Raw genomic sequence first — 21086 nt, forward strand, 5'->3', positions numbered from 1 at the left:
TAAGCTCCCAACCAGAGCCCACCCCTAACTCCACACCCCATGTGTTGTCCCACCCACATTTCCTAAACCCCTCCCTCTTATCCTTCGACGGACCAGACGACACAATATTACCACAGTATATTTTCAATTCATATATTAAAAGCAGTAGAATATGAAGATGTCTTGGAAGGAAAAAGCACATCCAGAACAAATCAAAAGGAGACTCCCGCTGTTATGGCGTGAAATGTCCATTTTACGTCCATTTTAGCATGTCCGTGTGACCAAGTGTGCGTGTGTCTGTTTGTGGAGTTTCAAACAATTGTTTCATTCGCAGAAGGGCTCATGTAAGATTTGAGGGAAAAGCCAGAAAGCCAGCCTGTGTTCAGAGAGCCGGAATGTTACACACACAAACCCCAACCCTGTCTCCACCCGCCCCCCCCCCTCACCTCCTTACTACTGTTCCCTCCCTTCCTACCAGTGACAGTCAGCTGATTACTACCAGGTTCTCAAATTCATCACACCAAACTGCCTGAGCATAAAATGAGTCAGCACAATCCAGTCCGGTTGAGTCTTGCATTGTGTCACGGGGTTTAGCCTAGTTTTCCCACCCTATCTGTAAGGGCTCTACTAAAAATACAAGTGCTAAGATGGCTACTGTATCTACTACCCTACATATAAAAAGAGTCACACCTTCTCTAAACCTGCTGTTCACACTTAATAATCAGATACTGCATTCTGCTGTAACATCCCTCTTCTAGACATGAATGCCATAGGCTGGTTGGTAGCCATATGCTGCAGACAGCAAGAGCTCACTAACTTATCAGTATTAATTGGACATCACAGTTTGTAGAGGCTGAAATTGCACTTTGCAATTGCATGGGGAATGCATAGCATACCACACTACCTGGAGCGCTGAGCCCGGAGGACAAGGCCGTGCCACCTTAAGCACTAAGGAATTTCAAGTCTCTCTCGAAGACCAACCGGGAACACCAGGAATGCTCCCAAAGTCCAAGCGAGATTCCATTATCAACGATGAGTAGTTGGAACCGGTCACAAAGGACATTGTTGGATTGGTTGAATTTTAATAAAATGGATTGGCTTTACGAGGAGGTTGATGGGAGTTCATACCCGGTCTGCATGGCAAGACCAGTCAGTCCCTCTTAACCCCGAACGCTCAAGCACAGTCGAACACTTCAACCCAATGAACCAGAACCTAGGACCGCGACCATGCTCTACGAACGTAACATGACCACGATGACGTAACATGATCAAATCCAATGAAGCCAAACGGAACATCCTGAACCAGGCTTAATGACCAAATAGCATGACCATAACTTGCTTATATAGTTGTCGTAAAAGTAAGAACCTCTCTGTCTGCACTTTACATAGCTATACAGGTACAAGATTAGAACTGTTACACACACACACACACACACACACACACACTCACTACTGGATGATTTCAGACTGTCAAGACCAAGACAAGGGAAAACCATAAAGACAAAAAGAATATCACTTTCTGCGTATCAATTCTACACACATACAGGCCCACTATAGTGCTGTCACGTCTTTAGGTCTAGTCCTGGCTCTCAGCATGTCACCCTAATTCCCACCAAAGCCAGAGAATAGATCTTCCCGAAGTCCGATTGTAACCATGCCTACTTATACAGTCGTAAACGGTCTTGAAATTTAAAAAAAAGGGTTGAAAACTGAGGTTGTAATAATCAACGAAAGCCAATAGTCTTTGTTGTCTAGAACACAAAAGCTTAGAGGCCTTGTTCACTGTACTGCAGCGCATGAAATTAAAAACCACCAGTGTTGGTTAAGGTCAGGGGTTGAAGGGTTTTCTCCACATCCCTGTGAGGCTCCATAGTTCCATAGGAATGCCGCTGACAAATCAGGACAGCCGGAACCATTGACACACATTCCGACTTTCCAAACACTTAATGTCTTCGGCTATATAGAGGCTACAGGAACCAGCAGTTGACAATGATGAACATTGAAGAACACTATTCACGCACTGATCTAAAGAGAGAGCTTCTGAGGTAATGGGTTGACGGGTGGTCATAGTACAGTACGGAGACCTCGGTCCGAGTAGGGACTCTGCTTGAACATAATTAGCTAGGTCAGTCAGGACATCTTGGGCCATTTAAACCGTGATGCACTGGCTACGCTTCTTAACAACCACACTAACTGACATGAAACCGTGACAACCATAAAGGAAATGCACTGTGGGACACGTGACGACAAAGGGGGGGGGGGAATGGAAAACACGGTCTGAGAAGTCGGTCATGGCCAAGGCATAAAGAACCTGTGGGGTGAGTGACATGCTACATAAGTTACGCATGCGGTCAGTATCTTTAAGAGACCAGTAAGGCACAGGAGGGAACAGTAGCTTTCATAGACAAACTCCCCCGACCAAACCTAGCAACAACCAAAAAAAAAAACATCCCAACCCACCCACCCACCCACCCAATAACGTAAGTTATTAACCCACCCACCCAATAACGTAAGTTATTAACCCACCCACCCACCCACCCACCCAATAACGTAAGTTATTAACCCACCCACCCACCCACCCAATAACGTAAGTTATTAACCCACCCACCCACCCACCCAATAACGTAAGTTATTAACACACCCACCCACCCACCCACCCAATAACGTAAGTTTGACAGCATTTCAAGCAATTTGATTAGAAAAAAAACAATTCTACAAAAAACAAAAACAATATCAAATAAAATCATTGTAATAATACCTATGAAACAATATGAATAATAATCTATTAAGATGAACACAGAATGTAGGATATTGCCAATTTGTGGTGTCAGAGCAATGTCCTATTAATTCGTTGTTGAATATCAGTTGCATTGCCCAAGCCGCTATCTACGCCTGCCCCTAACCTAGTGCTACAGTATGTCAAGCCCCGTTATCTGTGTGTGTGTACTGTCTGTGTGTGTGTGTGTTGAAGAACCACCTTGGGTAGATTTAAGGAATAAGGCCCGAGGGGTTGTGGTATATGGCCAATATACCACGGCGAGGGCTGTTCTTAGGCAAGACGCAACACGGAGTCCCTGGACACAACCCTTAGCCGTGGTATATTGGCCATGTCACAAACCCCAGAGGTGCCTCATTGCTATTATAAAACTGGATACCAACGTAATTAGAGCAGTAAAAATAAATGTTTTGTCAAACCTGTGGCAGACGGTCTGATTTTCCACAGCTGTCAGCAAATCAGCATTCAGGGCTGATTTATAAAAGGTAATATTTAGTGTCATGACAACTTAAAGACATTCAAACATGACCTAAGCGTATCTCACATATTTATGTGTTATTTTTTTAATTCTTATTCTTTAATATGTGAAATCCTAACAGGAGGAGTGATGTGGGCTAACTAACACCATATATTACAGAACCAAACAGAAATGTCTTGCTCTCTCCCCTTCTCTCACTACATCCTCCATTCTGCATGTAGAGGGATGGAGGGAGGGGGAATGGAGTGACTCCAAGTTTGACCAAAAGCTCTCATGTTCTGCATGGAGTGTCGAGTCAACCTAAAGCACGCGGTCTACGAGAAGTCCCACCACCCCCAGAATACCCTCTTCACACAGACTGCAGTGTATGAGTCTCTCCTCTCTCTCCCCCCCGTCTGCTGATGCCTTCATTCAGAGGCAGAAAAAGCGAGCGATTGGAGGTGGTTGGGGGAAAGCACAACAAATGGGCATCCCCATCAATTAATAACATCGATGACTCACCACCGCCTCACTAGAATGTTAGTACGCTGGTAGTGGCACACAACTGTCTGCTTTCTGCTCCAATGCCAATTCAGTTTGTATAACGGATGCATAGTCATGAATACATGAGTGTTACTATTGCATTTGAGCCATAAAACGTGGACCAGACGGTGCACGTGACTCACTCTGCTGTAGACAGACTTAAGATGACTACAAGGCACCCCAACATATAAAATACGCCCAATAGACAGATGACTATTGTAGCACACTAAACTTACATTTTGCTATATGACTTTCACTGGGCTGCAATGAAAGACATAGCCTGAAGGAAAGAGAGACCCATACCTGTGACTATCTCGAATGGGAGAATCACTCCGACCCACTTTCAATGTGTGTGTGTGTGTGTGTGAGGGAGGGAGAGAGATAAGCGCTCGCCAGAATCTAAAACCTAATCTTCTATCACCCAGTTCCCCTCTAAATCAATACCAATCTTTTCTCATATCTGTTTACCTTCCTGCCTCATCGCTCAGCAAAAATGAAGAAAAAACCCCCAAAAAGTCCTCAAACCCCCCCTCACCCCTATCTAACTATTTTTCCCCACTCACTTTTTTAGGGGAGATAGTCTTCAAGTCAGTCCCCAGTTCGAGCCCTTCAACTCCTCCTCTCCATCCCTTTCTCTCAACCTCTCCCTGACCACCCATCCCTCACTTAACCCTGTTCCCATAGGGTAAGAGAAAGGGAGATGGAGATGGGAGGGAGGCTGAGGGGTGAAGAGTGGAGGGAGAGGTGGAGGAGGTGAGCATCCAGAACAGGGTCCGGTTTAACAGCATCCCCCGCCAGACTGCCTAACCGGGGTGCTGTCTATCTTCAGGTTGGGCTTGTCCCCGCCGGCCGTGGCCCCGGGTCCCATCCTCTTTTTAATCTCAGCAGCCATGGTCATGAAGGCCTGCTCCACGTTGGTGGCGTTCTTGGCACTGGTCTCCAGGAATGGGATGGCCAGGGAGTCGGCAAACTCCTGCAGACGGCAGACAGGGACAGAATAGATAGGGGTTAAACATAGATATAAAAACATACAAGGTAATGCCCAGCTGTTGTAGTATTGACCATGGGGGAAAAAAAATATTAAAAAAACAGTATTAAATATAAAGCAATATGATGCTGCAAGGAGGGACAGAAAGGATAAAAAAAAGTAGGTATTTTGTGAATTGTATCAATGTGAAAAGTACGGTCTGTAATTTTGTCCGAGTTGAAAATGCATGAATGAAAATTGTAAATAAGTTAAAGCTCCAATATCACGCTATTGATCACCACAGGAGCCAACTCGATTTTGTATTCCCACATTGACGAGGAAATAGCTTCCTAGAGAAATCGACTGCTCAAAACAACAAAATTAGCTACTTAATTGTTTTGTGTTGTGCCTGAAATGTAGTGTGTTTTGTGAAGTGCCCAGAACCTTTTGATGGATGAATAATTTCAAAATTGCAGGCTGTATGTCTGATATGAGTTTCCATAACTTACAAGCTAGGTAGTATGCCATAGGGATATGGTTTCGCTATTACTTTACTGAAAACTGTGTGCGCCCAAACCATTCAAACGATATGATAAATTTGACTGGAAATAATATCTTCTTTGCTTGAGGCGTCACCACAGACCTGGGTTCGACCCCGGCTGTGTCACAACCGGCCTTGACTGGGAGTCCCAGAGGGCGGCGCACAATTGGCCCAGCGTCATCCGGGTTAGGGGAGGGTTTGGCCGGGCTTTACTTAGCTCATCGCGCTCTAACGACTCCTTGTGGCGGGCCGTGCGCCTGCAGGCTGACCTGGGTCGTCAGTTGAACGGTGTTTCCTCCGACACAGTGTGGCTGGCTTCCGGGTTAAGCGGGCGGGTGCTAAGAAGCGCGGTTTGGCGGGTCATGTTTCGGAGGACGCATGACACCACCGAGCCCGTTGGGAAGTTGCAGCGATGAGACAAGATCGTAATTGGATATCACGAAATTGGGGAGAAACATATTATATAATAAAATAGCGGACTGCGAGAAGCCTATTTGTTTGATACACCATATATACACAAAAGTATGTAGACACATTCAAATTAGTGGATTAGGCTATTTCAGCCACATGTACAAAATAGAGTACACAGCCATGCAATCTCCATAGACAAACATTGACAGTAGAATGGCCTTACTGAAGAGCTCAGTGACTTTCACGTGGCACCGTCATAGGATGCCACATTTCCAACAAGTCAGTTTGTCAAATTTCTGCCCTGCTAGAGCTGCTCCAGTCAACTGTAAGTGCTGTTATTGTGAAGTGGAAATGTCTAAGAGCAACAAAGGCTCAGCCGCGAAGTGGTAAGCCACACAAGCTCACAGAACGGGAACGCTGAAGAACGTAGCATGTAAAAATCGTCTGTCCTCGGTTGCAACACTCACTACCAAGTTCCAAACTGCCCCTAGAAGCAACGTTAACACAAGAACTGTTCGTCGGGAGCTTCATGAAATGGGTTTCCATGGCCGAGCAGCCACACACAAGCCTAAGATCACCATGCACAGTGCCAAGTGTCGGCTGGAGTAGTGCAAAGGTCGCCGCTATTGGACTCTGGAGCAGTGTTCTTTGGAGTGACAAATCACGCTTCACCATCTGGCAGTCCGACGGGGAAGTCTGGGTTTGGCGGATGCCAGGCGAACGCTACCTGCCCAAATGCATTGTGCCAAATGTAAAGTTTGGTGGAGGAAGAATAATGGTCTGCGGCTGTTTTTCATGGTTTGGGCTAGGCCCCTTAGTTCCAGTGAAAGGAAATCTTAACGCTACAGCATTCAATTGCATTCTAGACGATTCTGTGCTTCCAACTTAGTGGCAACAGTTTGGGGAAGGCCCTTTCCTGTTTCAGCAGGACAACGCCCCCATGCAGAAAGTGAGGTCCATACAGAAATGAGATCAGTGTGGAATAACTTTACTGGCCTGCACAGAGCCCTGATCTTAACACCATCGAACACCTTTGGGATGAATTGGAAAGCATACTGCGGGCCTAATCGCCCAAGTCCCCACAGCAATGTTCCAACATCTAGTGGAAAACCTTCCCAGAGTGGAGGCTGTTAGAGTGGAGGCTGTTATAGCAGCAAAGGGGGGAATCAAATCCATATTAACGACCCCGATTTTTGAATGAAATGTTCGACAAACAGGTGTCCACATACTTTTGGCCAAGTAGTGTAACAAACAAGCTTGTTCAGTCATGTTACCTTATTAGCTAACAATCTGGTAACTGAACGGGCAAAAATTTGTTTTAAGATGGCACATGGAGAAAGAGATTGTGAACCCAAAAGTATACGTTTTATTCTAATAAAACAAATAAACATCATTTGGGTAGGGTGTAGCCCTGGAAAGATTTAGGCTATGCCATGTTGTCTTCAAGAGATTTTCTGTTGAATTTCTTTCTTTCACATTAGCTGATGTAAGTCAATGGAACATCTATTCCTTATGATGGGATATCATATTATAGGATAATTAGTGCGCTTGTCAGCAAGAACAGTACTGTTATTCCTCATACTTCTTTTAGTATGTCACTTCCTCACAGTTTTGCTGGTGTAACTACTTCTTTGAAATCTATTATGCGCACTTGTGCCTTCGAAAATAAATATGACAAGAAGCGATGCATTTTTTAGCCATTCGTGTAGGTAAGTTATGTCATGGACATGTTGATTGTAAGTCATAACAAGGAGAATAGGAAATACTGAAATGTCTCTTACCTCAATTATTCTGTCATTTTAGCTGTGTGCACAAGCTGCTATGCAGATATGGCAAGGGGAATCTCAAAAGCTCGTAAACGTAAAATATCTTGCCTATATACAGTAAGATGACACATTTTCGCAACATGTCAGCCTCAACCACCTTTAGATTTTTGTTGATGGTGAGGTGACTTGGAGTAATTCATTGTTATAGCGTGAATATTTTCAAATCCCTTCCACTTGGGAGAAACACCTCCCTGCAGGACTTTCTTCAAGCCCTATTTTAAAGGGATTGTTCACCCACATTATTATAAAAAAATGTGTCTTTAAATTATTTATTTTTTTAACACAATTCTGAGTAGATCTAATCTCTTAGTGTTCATCTCAAAGTGCACCTGATGGATGCATTCATGAAGCAGGTGAGATTTAATTTTTCTTCCTGGGGATGCCCCCGGAACCCTCGATTAGGGTTCCCCCTCTGGCTTTGGGGTAAGCCCCCTATATCCTCAAATCATAGAAATGCCCCTGTAGCCATACCTTGGCTGTTGTGTAGTCCACCACTTTCTTGGTGGTGAGGTCACACTTGTTCCCCACCAACAGCTTGTTGACGTTCTCGCTGGCGTAGCGGTCGATCTCCTGCAGCCACTGCTTCACGTTGTTGTATGACTCCTACAGCACACAGGACAGAATGAGATTAGTCACACAGTGCATGGCTGCCTATCCTACAGGCATGTGAGAAACAGTGGACAGTTTTAGGGATTTTTACCCATAAGAGTCTAAGCCCTGTCTAAGCCGGGGGAGGGAGGAGGTTCTACTAAGCTATATGGAATTGTTTTAAGAAGGTCATACCAATGATCATTTTGATATTTGATTTTGAAATGTAAGACCCCTTGAAGTGTCAAAAAAATAAATGCAATAAATTGTATTTGGCCTTACTGCTATTAGCCCATACAAATGCATTGAATAACAGATTCAGTACATGGAACAACAGATAGTCTCCCAAAAAAGGAACTTTGTTCTGAAGTGTCTGTTTTATATCTGAGAGATATAAGAAAGATCAGGAAACATTTTATATACATTTTTTGGACATTTATTTAACCCCTTGTTTTTGGCATTAAACAGTTTCCATATAGACTTCCATTCATTTTTCAGCAGGTACAGGGAGACATTCAAAAGAGTCTTGTAAGGCCTGCGGGCGAAACCGTTCGGACGATACAGTTGACTTTGTGAGAAGACTGATTTTCGGGATCTCTCATGGTCTGACAAACACCGCTCTAACTCTGTGTCACCTTTCACCGCAGATGCGGAAGTGCGACATCGGCGGATGCGGTGGATTGAGAGGCATCCAATGCTAGCTTAAACTGAAAGATTTTTTAATGGGGATTTTTTTTTAAATTATGCCAATTAGACATTTTTGAAAGTCAAAAGAACTTGGGAAATACAATATTTGACTACAAAAATACACAATAGAGTATTAAGCTTAGGTCTAAGCATAGATCCCCCTTGAACTAATAACCCACCTGATCTGTGACATCGTAGACCACGATGATGCCGTGGGCACCCCTGTAGTAACTGGAGGTGATGGTGCGGAACCTCTCCTGACCAGCAGTGTCCCACTGGAAGAGAGGGAGTGGAGAATTACAAAAGAGAGAGGGAGGGGAGAGATAGTTGTTTAATGCAAACAAACGAAACAGGCTAATTTAAATAACTAAAAACACACACACACACCTGTCATCACCCAAGTTCCATTCATTCCTGTCTTGAAAACATTTGGAATAGCACTAGTTAAGCATCTATGGACATTAGAATACCACACCTAACATCTATAGTTCCTCTCCTTGCATCTAAAGAGCCATGGTGGGAACAGAACTGGATCGCAGGCCTGTTGTTCAGCCTTAGGGCGAGGTGTTAAACTACAGAGCAAGCACAGGACGTAAAACTAAGCAACATAACTAGGTTACTGAACCGTTTATCAAATCTAATCAAGCCTTTATAACATCAGGAGTTGGCGGGGGGAGCCGCTCCTCCTGTTTTACCAGATGTATCCGTTCGTAATGGTACAGCCTTTTCTCCTACCAAAACAGTATCCTATTACATCCTATTAGACTATAATAGATCACACACGCAAGCGAGCGGTGCAAAATAGATCACAGCTATGAGCGGTGCAAAACCCTCAAATGTTCATGATAATAGCAATAGCCGGGGCTAAGCTTTCTAATTAAAATGAAGCGTTCCTAACAGCCACTTCTTAATTGTAGTTGGTGGTGTGGGTAGCGGCATGTTGCAGTGTTCATTGTGTCAGACTCACAATCTGCAGTTTGATGGTCTTGCCGTCCAGCTCGATGGTGCGGATCTTGAAGTCTACGCCGATGGTGCTGATGTAGCTCTCTGTGTAGGTGTCATCCTGAAGAAAAGGAAGGAGTTTACAGAGGGCAGAAGAGAGAGAACAGTCAAGACAGATTCCGGAAGCTGCATTTTGACAAAAAGGCACCTACACGACACTTACTAAATAACTGTGTACAGTCATAGCATACGGTAACTATACTTACAGCAAACCGGAGCAGAAGACAGGACTTTCCCACACCGGAGTCACCAATAAGGAGGAGCTTGAACAGGTAGTCACTGAAATTAAAGCATCCAGCATTAGACCAAAGACTAGACATACTGAACAGTGTTGCTACTTAACTCCAGTCATAAGCCCTACTGATGTTATGTTGCGTCAGTTTCTTCCACTTCGGACAGAGAGCCTAGAATTCTAGGCTAAAGGGCGAATAGAGAGAAAGTGTGGGGAAAGACACTCCCGAGGCAACCAACCGATTGACCAATATCAAGTTGTGTTCAAGCAACTACTTCTAAATAGGTCATTTAGCAGGGCCACAGCCAGTACACGGTGAACTCATTCACCAATATGGAACTCTCCGAAATGTTTGTGAGTAAGTAAATACTATGGTGTAGTACTTTCACATGAACTCTCTCTGCAAAATATGGTCACATGCATGTGACACACTTCCACTGCACAGAAGTGGCGCAATGACAGAGCTATTCTTGTGTCTGCTGAAATTGAGATGTGTCATGTTTTTCTGCCAAAGAACTTCCATGCTATGGAAACTAACACAGGCTGCATGTATGTGGCAATCTCTTCCCCAAACGCAGACTTTGATGTGATGTGGCGATGTCTCCCACATTCACGAAGGTAAGTGGCTTTTACAACAAATCACCTATGCTTTCTAAGTCGATGTCCATACGCTTGCTATGTACGGAAACGGCATATGCTGGCTAAATTGCTATCACCCGGCACATAGCCAATCTACTCGTAAAGTTGGCAAGTAGCAACCTATGTTTTGTCCCTAACATAACGTTAGTTAACTAGCTAGCTAACGTTACACACTAACGTTAGAGACAAAGAAGAGAGCACCATCACAGAACGGAGGGTGTGTGTTTGTTAATGACAAAGCGATCTCAAAGCAATTATTGGTGTTTGTTAGCTAGATCTCCATAGGCAGCAAGACAGCTTTGCTACTGTAAGTTAGTGGGCCGGTATGACGTTTCAGCACCACGTCCTATTTCTCCGGTCGCTACCGCACAGAGCAGGGGATCTATGCGCGTGTTCTCTCATTTCAGGGCCACACACAAGTGACAGATGTTTGAGGGACTAACTAGTTATGTTCATTGACAATACTGACAACAATTATATTATAGCTAGCTATTTCTATGTAAAACGTATGCTAGCTAGCCATCTATCGTTAGCTGACAATGTGGCACGAACAAGCGATCAGCTGACGTTGGCTGAATGTTAGTTAAATAACGACCGAGACTCACATTTATGGAATTGCCCGCGCCCCACTACAATAAAACTACAATAACGTGTTCGATCTATGCATGTGACATTACAAAAGGAAAGGGAGTGTAAAATATATCAGTGGTTGTGTTGGTGGTAGTCTACTCACTATTCTGGATTCATGATTTGACTGACGTTCGGGATATGTTTCTATCGGCGATTTCACTGTTCCTTCCTCCTCTCTCACTCACTCCGCTTTCACAGGCAAATGTGGATTGTCGGTCTCAATTTCCTAGGCACTTGGATGTCTTTCACCGTATTTTCTAACTCCCCTTGTCCTTCTTGGCTGTCTAATCGTTATGAGGCTATATAACGTTTACAGACATTCCTATTTTCGTCTGATTTGACAGGTTTATTTTCTTCCTTTTCTTTCTTTCTTTCTGTGTCCGCTCTTCGCTCAAAGTACAAGATGGCTGCGCAGGTGCGGCAGTGACATCAAATGACGTGGCACTACGGACAAATCTAGAATGTCTCTGAATGCTGGGAGTTGTAGTTCAAAGTCTACCTAGATATGAGGGATTTTGTACTTGTTTAACCTTTATTTAACAAGGCAAGTCAGATAAGAACAAATTATTATTTACAATGACTATCTACCAAAAGGCAAAAGGCCTCCTGCGGGGACGGGGGCTGGGTTTAATTTTTTTATTAAATAAAAATATAGGACAAAACACACATCAAGTTAAGTACACACCTTTTGTATATGCATAAGTATATGGATACACTGTATTGTTGCAAAATATCCCTCTTTCTTCATGCAAATTTGAATTCAATGGAAAAAGGAAAAGGTAATAATTTTATGTAATTATGGGTTTCAAAGAAATCACCAAAACAATGTTCATTAGAAAAAAGTATCAAACTTTATTCAAGTTCACATATTATGAACAATTAAACATTCAAGTTGGAGAAACATTGTGGCACAACAGTAATGCCCTTGCCTGGCTACCCAGACTCCTTGCTCAGGCCAAACGCTACTCCGTGACCACGTTAGTTTCTTCTCCTTCTCCGCAATAAGTCTACATCTCAAAATCAAATCAAATGTTATTTGTCACGTGCCGAAAACAACAGGTAACCAGTGTTAAGAAACTATTTACTAAATAAACTGACGTAAACAATAAGATAAAAAGAAGAAAATAGAAACCTTTAAAATGATTTAAGAGCAACAATAAAATAACAGTAACGAGGCTATATACAGGGGGTACCGGTACAGAGTCAAAGTGCGGGGGCACAGGTTAGAGCATCGAGCCAGCGGGGTGGTGGCACTGGAATCCTCATCTCTCCCAAGTGGACATTCTCTCTTTCTCCCCTGACCCATCTGTCTATCTCCTCATTTGAATTCCATGCTGTCACAGTTACCAGCCCTTTCAAGCTTAACATCCTTATCATTTATCGCCCTCCAGGTTCCCTTGGAGAGTTCATCAATGAGCTTGACGCCTTGATAAGTTCCTTTCCTGAGGATGGCTCACCTCTCACAGTTCTGGGTGACTTTAACCTCCCCACGTCTACCTTCGACTCATTCCTCTCTGCCTCCTTCTTTCCACTCCTCTCCTCTTTCGACCTCACCCTCTCACCTTCCCCCCCTACTCACAAGGCAGGCAATACGCTTGACCTCATCTTTACTAGATGCTGTTCTTCCACTAATCTCATTGCAACTCCCCTCCAAGTCTCCGACCACTACCTTATATCCTTTTCCCTCTCGCTCTCATCCAACACTTCTCACTCTCCCCCTACTCGGATGGTATTGCGCCGTCCCAACCTTCGCTCTCTCTCTCCCGCTACTCTCTCCTCTTCCATCCTATCATCTCTTCCCTCTGCTCAAACCTTCTCCAACCTATCTCCTGATTCTGCCTCCTCAACCCTCCTCTCCTCCCTCTCTGCATCCTTTGATTTCCTCTGTCCCCTATCCTCCAGGCCGGCTCGGTCCTCCCCTCCTGCTCCGTGAACAGGGCTCCGGTGCAGCCGAGCGGAAATGGAGGAAAACTCGCCTCCCTGCGGACCTGGCATCCTTTCACTCCCTCCTCTCTACATTTTCCTCTTCTGTCTCTGCTGCTAAAGCCACTTTCTACCACTCTAAACTCCAAGCATCTGCCTCTAACCCTAGGAAGCTCTTTGCTACCTTCTCCTCCCTCCTGAATCCTCCTCCCCCCCCTCCTCCCTCTCTGCGGATGACTTCGTCAACCATTTTGAAAAGAAGGTTGACGACATCCGATCCTCGTTGCTAAGTCAAACGACACTGCTGGTCCTGCTCACACTGCCCTACCCTGTGCTTTGACCTCTTTCTCCCCTCTCTCTCCAGATGAAATCTCGCGTCTTGTGACGGCCGGCCGCCCAACAACCTGCCCACTTGACCCTATCCCCTCGTCTCTTCTCCAGACCATTTCCGGAGACCTTCTCCCCTACCTCACCTCGCTCATCAACTCATCCTTGACCGCTGGCTACGTCCCTTCCGTCTTCAAGAGAGCGAGAGTTGCACCCCTTCTGAAAAAAACCTACACTCGATCCCTCCGATGTCAACAACTACAGACCAGTATCCCTTCTTTCCTTTCTCTCCAAAACTCTTGAACGCGCCGTCCTTGGCCAGCTCTCTTGCTATCTCTCTCAGAATGACCTTCTTGATCCTAATCAGTCAGGTTTCAAGACTGGGCATTCAACTGAGACTGCTCTTCTCTGTGTCACGGAGGCTCTCCGCACTGCTAAAGCTAACTCTCTCTCCTCTGCTCTCATCCTTCTAGACTTATCTGCTGCCTTTGATACCGTGAACCATCAGATCCTCCTCTCCACCCTCTCCGAGCTGGGCATCTCCGGCACCGCGCACGCTTGGATTGCGTCCTACCTGACAGGTCGCTCCTACCAGGTGGCGTGGCGAGAATCTGTCTCCGCACCACGTGCTCTCACCACTGGTGTCCCCCAGGGCTCTGTTCTTGGCCCACTCCTATTCTCGCTATACACCAAGTCACTTGGCTCTGTCATATCCTCACATGGTCTCTCATATCATTGCTATGCAGATGACACACAATTAATCTTCTCCTTTCCCCCTTCTGACAACCAGGTGGCGAATCGCATCTCTGCATGTCTGGCAGACATATCAGTGTGGATGACGGATCACCACCTCAAGCTGAACCTCGGCAAGACGGAGCTGCTCTTCCTCCCGGGGAAGGACTGCCCGTTCCATGATCTCGCCATCACGGTTGACAACTCCATTGTGTCCTCCTCCCAGAGTGCTAAGAGCCTTGGCGTGACCCTGGACAACACCCTGTCGTTCTCCACCAACATCAAGGCGGTGACCCGATCCTGTAGGTTCATGCTCTACAACATTCGCAGAGTACGACCCTGCCTCACACAGGAAGCGGCGCAGGTCCTAATCCAGGCACTTGTCATCTCCCGTCTGGATTATTGCAACTCGCTGTTGGCTGGGCTCCCTGCCTGTGCCATTAAACCCCTACAACTCATCCAGAACGCCGCAGCCCGTCTGGTGTTCAACCTTCCCAAGTTCTCTCACGTCACCCCGCTCCTCCGCTCTCTCCACTGGCTTCCAGTCGAAGCTCGCATCCGCTACAAGACCATGGTGCTTGCCTACGGAGCTGTGAGGGGAACGGCACCTCCGTACCTTCAGGCTCTGATCAGGCCCTACACCCAAACGAGGGCACTCCGTTCATCCACCTCTGGCCTGCTCGCCTCCCTACCTCTGAGGAAGCACAGTTCCCGCTCAGCCCAGTCAAAACTGTTCGCTGCTCTGGCACCCCAATGGTGGAACAAGCTCCCTCACGACGCCAGGACAGCGGAGTCAATCACCACCTTCCGGAGACACCTGAAACCCCACCTCTTCAAGGAATACCTGGGATAGGATAAAGTAATCCTTCTAACCCCCCCCTTAAAAGATTTAGATGCACTATTGTAAAGTGGTTGTTCCACTGGATATTATAAGGTGAATGCACCAATTTGTAAGTCGCTCTGGATAAGAGCGTCTGCTAAATGACTAAAATGTAAAAATGTATAGTTGTGGACTCCAGGATACGGTGTCCTTTCCCTCGATACTATCTCCCAATTCGTGACCCCAAATGACCACTGTAGTAGAGGGACAGACACACGCACGAATACACACACACTTTCTTCAATTTAAACATGAATTGACATAACAGCCAGTTATAAACATGCATTCATTATGATCAGCCTCTGCTAGCGAATTAGTCAGGCCTTTTCATGGACAGGTCACATGGTCAGGAAAAACTCCTGGGACTCCTTATGAGTCAGTCAGATGTCATGCCAGTGATCTCTTAGTCATCCGAGTCAGGTGTGACTTACCACGACACTATTGCTGGTAAAGATGGACTCTAATAGGCTCTCTATGTCCATCCACTTGACCGGCGTGTGGACGATCACTGTCTGCCTGTAGTATTTGTTGCTGTATATCTTCTTGGAGAGTCAGCCACACAAACACACGCAAGTCATCCCCCAACCTAGGAAAGTCACACACGTATGCAGGCAGGCACACACGTATGCAGGCAAGCAGACACGTATGCAGGCAAGCAGACACACACACACACACACACACACACACACACACACACACACACACACACACACACACACACACACACACACACACACACACACACACACACACACACACACACACACACACACCAATTATGACAGGTAGTCAACTATACTTTTCAACTATACTATTATACACTTTTCATACATATACTTACAGCAACAAAGAAAACATGTTCACTAATTCATGATCATCTGTAGGCCTACTCATTATGGCTTGCTTTGTTTCAATTGAGTTTCCAACAACTGTATCCATCCATCCCACAATTCTAATATCTATGGCTTTATACTATGTCCTTGAACACCCTTATCCATCCTCATTGAAATTGTTGGTTGCGTCCATCTCATAGTAAGTCCAAGCTGAATACAAATGGTGTGGGCAGATGCAGTCTTCCTTTGAACAAGGAGGCCTTATGTGGGGCTCCCATGTGTATACACTGACCGAATGGCATCCCCTGGTGGACTCACATGCAGTTGCGTGCAGCCAGGTCCCTGTGCAGAAACCCCTTCGAACTCAGATACTCCATCCCTACTGCAATGTAAAGCATGAAGCGCAGGAGACTCTTCTGGGGCACAAACTGTGAGGAGGGGAGAGGTAATAATTTATAATACACATATTAGTCAGAGACTAATATGTGTATTTATTTTTCTCTTCCAATATGGCGTAGCAGTCAGACGTCTTTGTCTTGTCCCGTGTATATATCGTTTTCTAAGTATATATTTCGTATATATTTTTAATCTCAATTTCAACATACTCTCCTGCAACCCGCCTCACCCAATGTGTTATGGATCTGCTGTTTTTTATACTTTAGAACCGGAACCCCCATCAGTAGCTAGCCAGCTAACTAGCTACTAGCTAGTAGTCAATTAGACCTGCTAGCGGTCATCACTATTAACTAGGACATCAGCCAGCCTCAGCCTGGTCAATTCCTGCCAGTCTGCACAGAGCAATATCAACCCTGAGCATATCGGACAGATTTTTCTCTATCACATCTCCGGATTCCTATCGCAAGCTCTAAACCTTTACACCGGATCATCGCATGTCCCGAAGCAAGCACCAGTTAGCCTGGAGCTAACCTCGAGCTAGGCCCATCTCCCGGCTAGCCGAAGAGATCCATCAGACATTTCCTGGGCTTCAATACCTCTTTTGCCAATTGGCCTGGACCCTTTGCTGCCGACACGGAGCCCTGCCGATCCATCACGAATGGTCTGCCGACGTAGCTGTTCGAGGGTGTTTCAACAGGCTCGCCCGTTGCGACGTCCCCCTGACACCCATCTGCTAGCCCCGGCCTGCTAGCTGTCTGAATCGCCGTGTCTCCAGCTCGCCTAGCTACTCACTGGACCCTATGATCACTCGGCTACACATGCCTCTCCCCAATGTCAATATGCCTTGTCTATTGCTGTTTTGGTTAGTGATTATTGTCTTATTTCACTGTGAGCCTCCAGCCCTGCTCAATATGCCTTAGCTAGCCCTTTTGTTCCACCCCCCACACATACAGTGACCTCACCTGGCTTAAATGGTGCTTCTAGAGACAAAATCTCTCTCATCGTCACTCAATGCCTAGCTTTACCTCCACTGACCTCACATCCTACCATACCCTTGTCTGTACATTATGCCTTGAATCTATTCTTCCGCGCCCAGAAACCTGCTCCTTTTACACTCTGTTCCGAATGCACTAGACGACCAATTCTTATAGCCTTTAGCCGCACCCGTATCCTACTCCTCCTCTGTTCCTCTGGTGATGTAGAGGTTAACCCAGGCTCTGCAGCCCCCAGCATCACTCCTATTCCTCAGGCGCTCTCATTTGTTGACTTCTGTAATCATAAAAGCCTTGGTTTAATGCATGTTAACATTAGAAGCCTCCTCCCAAAATGTGTTTTATTCACTGCTTTAGCACACTCCACCAACACGGATGTCATAGCCATGTCTGAATCCTGGCTTAGGAAGGCCACCAAAAATCCTGAAATGTCCATCCCTAACGATAACATTTTCCGACAAGATAGAACGGCCAAAAGGGGCGGTGTTGCAATCTGCTGCAGAGATAGCCTGCAGAGTTCTGTCATACTATCCAGGTCTGTGCCCAAAAAATTTGAGCTTCTACTTTTAAAAATCCACCTTTCCAGAAACAAGTCTCTCACCGTTGCCGCTTGCTATAGACCCCCCCTCAGCCCCCAGCTGTGCCCTGGACACCATATGTGAATTGATCACCCCCCCATCTATCTTCAGAGTTCGTACTGTTAGGTGACCTAAACTGGGACATGCATAACCCCCCCAGCCGTCCTACAATCTAAGCTAGATGCCTTCAATCTCACACAAATTATCAAGGAACCTACCAGGTACAACCCTAAAGCCGTAACCATGGGCACCCTCTTAGATATCATCCTGACCAACTTTCCCTCTAAATACACCTCTGCTGTCTTCAACCAGGATCTCAGCGATCACTGCCTCATTGCCTGCGTGCGTAATGAGTCCGAGGTCAAATGACCACCCCTCATCACTGTCAAACGCTCCCTAAAACACTTCAGCGAACAGGCCTTTCTAATCGACCTGGCCCGGGTATCCTGGAAGGATACTGACCTCATCCCGTCAGTAGAGGATGCCTGGTTGCTCTTCAAAAGTGCTGTCCTCACCATCTTAAATAAGCATGCCCCATTCAAAAAATGTAGAACTAAGAACAGATATAGCCCTTGGTTCACTCCCAGACTTGACTGCCCTTGATCAACACAAAAACATCCTGTGGCCTTCTGCATTAGCATCGAATAGCCCCCGCGATATCCAACTTTTCAGGGAAGTCAGGAACCAATATATTCAGTCAGTTAGGAAAGCTAAGGCTAGCTTTTTCAAACAGAAATTTGTTTCCTGTAGCACTAATTCCAAAAAGTTTTGGGACACTAAAGTCCATGGAGAATAAGAGCACCTCCTCCCAGCTGCTCACTGCACTGAGGATAGGAAACACTGTCACTACCGATAAATATATGATAATCGATCATTTCAATAGGCATTTTTCTACAGCTGGCCATGCTTTCCACCTGGCTACCCCTACCCCGGCCAACATCTCAGCACCCCCTGCAGCAACTTGCCCACATCCCACCGGACCTTCTCCACTATGCAATCTGTTTCCGAGCTGGTCATGGGTGCACCTCAGCCACGCTCAAGGTCCTAAGCGATATCATAGCCGCCATCGATAAAAGACAGTACTTGCAGCTGTCTTCGTCGACCTGGCCAAGGCTTTCAACTCATTCACCGCATTCTTATCGGCAGACTCAATAGCCTTGGCTTCTCAAATGACTGCCTCGCCTGGTTTACCAACTACTTCTCAGATAGAGTTCCATGTGTCAAATCGGAGGGCCTGTTGTCCGGACCTCTGGCAGTCTCTATGGGTGTGCCACAGGGTTCAATTCTCAGGCCGACTCTTTTCTCTGTATATATCAATGATGTCGCTCTTGCTGCTGGTGATTCTCTGATCCACCTCTACGCAGACGACACCATTCTGTATACATCTGGCCTTTCTTTGGACACTGTGCTAACAAATTTCCAAACGAGCTTCAACGCCATACAACACTCCTTCCATGGCCTCCAACTGCTTTTAAATGCTAGTCAAACTAAGTGCTTGCTCTTCAACCGATTGCTGCCCGCACCTGACCGACCGACCGACTAGCATCACTACTCTGGACGGTTCTGACCTAGAATATGTGGACAATTACAAATACCTTGGTGTCTGGTTAGACTGTAAACTCTCCTTCCAGACTCACTCATTTACAAAATAGCCTGCAACACTCTACTCAGCAAACTGGATGTAGTCTATCACAGTGCCATCCGTTTTGTCACCAAAGCCCCATATACAACCCACCACTGCGACCTGTATGCTCTCGTTGGCTGGCCCTCGCTTCATATTCGTCACCAAGCCCACTAGTTCCAGGTCATCTATAAGTCTCTGCTAGGTAAAGCCCCGCCTTATCTCAGCTCACTGGTCACCATAGCAACACCCACCCGTAGCACGCGCTACAGCCGGTATATTTCACTGGTCATCCTCAAAGCCAACACTTCCTTTGGCTGCCTTTCCTCCCAGTTTTCTGCTGCCAATGACTGGAACGAATCACTGAAGCAGGAGTCTTGTATCTCCCTCTCTAACTTTAAGCATCAGCTGTCAGAGCAGCGTACCGATCACTGTACCTGTACACAGCCAATCTGTAAATAGCACACCCAACTACCTCATCCCCATATTATTACTTACCCTCGTGCTCTTTTGCACCCCAGTATCTCTACTTGCACATCATCATCTGCACATCTATCACTCCAGTGTTAATGCTAAATTGTCATTATTTAGCCCCCATGGCCTATTTATTGCCTACCCCCTACTCTTCTACATTTGCACACACTGTACATAGATTTCTCTATTGTGTTATTGACCGTACGTTTGTTTATGTGTAACATTGTGTTGTTGTTTTTGTCGCACTGCTTTGCTTTATCTTGGCCAGGTCGCAGTTGTAAATGAGAACTTGTTCTCAACTGGCCTAACTGGTTAAATAAAGGTTACATTAAAAAAAAACGGGAAAAAAACTATGTGTTATGTGCCTCTGTGTGCCTCTGTGTGTGTGTGTGTGTTTGTATGAGACTCACCATGGGAATATCCCCGTAGCAGGTAGCGATGAGGAACCGGCACAGGTCTCCATGCTTCATGAAGGGTAGGATCACCAGAGGCACTGGCAGGGGAGAATCCTGCTCCTGCTCCAAAGTGACCCTGCAGGACAAACAGACATTACAACCAACTTTCAAAGGATGCCAATATTGCAGACAGAATTTGGATGATGAATGTAATGTTGAATAGAATATTAGCATTAAAGTCAGCGTTAAAATACGTTTCAGAGTAAGGTGAGCTAGAAGTCTGATGACTTTATGGTCAAAATGCTGCATGTTCTCTGCTTCCTTCAGAAACGACTGTAAGTCCTCCTGAACGTGGATTCCAACTGAAGCCACATAGGGATCATATATAAAGTCCGAAGGAATAGGCTACATGAACTTTACATGGGGATAATTCAAGATATCCCTGAATGATGCGTACATCTCATGGTCTTGACCACTATTTTGATATCCATCCATTCCTCTGGAGTAAAGAGCCAAACTCTCCTGGAGGTACAGAGTCAAAACAGATTATAATTAACTGAAACATGCATAATTATCAGGATATATACCGACCAGATATACACTATATATACAGAAGTATGTGGACATCCCTTAAAATTAGTGGATTGGGCTATTTCA

General features: G+C 45.6%; 1 protein-coding gene across 1 annotated transcript; it reads right to left on the bottom strand.

Annotated features, from left to right (window-relative positions):
• Positions 1 to 2925: 2925 nt before the first annotated feature.
• Positions 2926 to 11701, bottom strand: rab1ba (zRAB1B, member RAS oncogene family a). Its single transcript, XM_014155615.2, has 6 exons — positions 11382 to 11701; positions 9984 to 10056; positions 9743 to 9838; positions 8955 to 9050; positions 7972 to 8103; positions 2926 to 4728 (listed from the first exon to the last, which is right to left on the bottom strand). Exons 1-6 carry the CDS (start codon positions 11393 to 11395, stop codon positions 4534 to 4536), a joined length of 606 nt encoding a protein of 201 aa, XP_014011090.1. The 5' UTR covers positions 11396 to 11701; the 3' UTR covers positions 2926 to 4533.
• Between the last annotated feature and the right edge of the window lie 9385 nt (positions 11702 to 21086).

The sequence above is a fragment of the Salmo salar genome, chromosome ssa18, assembly GCF_905237065.1.
Source record: "Salmo salar chromosome ssa18, Ssal_v3.1, whole genome shotgun sequence".
NCBI lineage: Eukaryota > Metazoa > Chordata > Actinopteri > Salmoniformes > Salmonidae > Salmo > Salmo salar.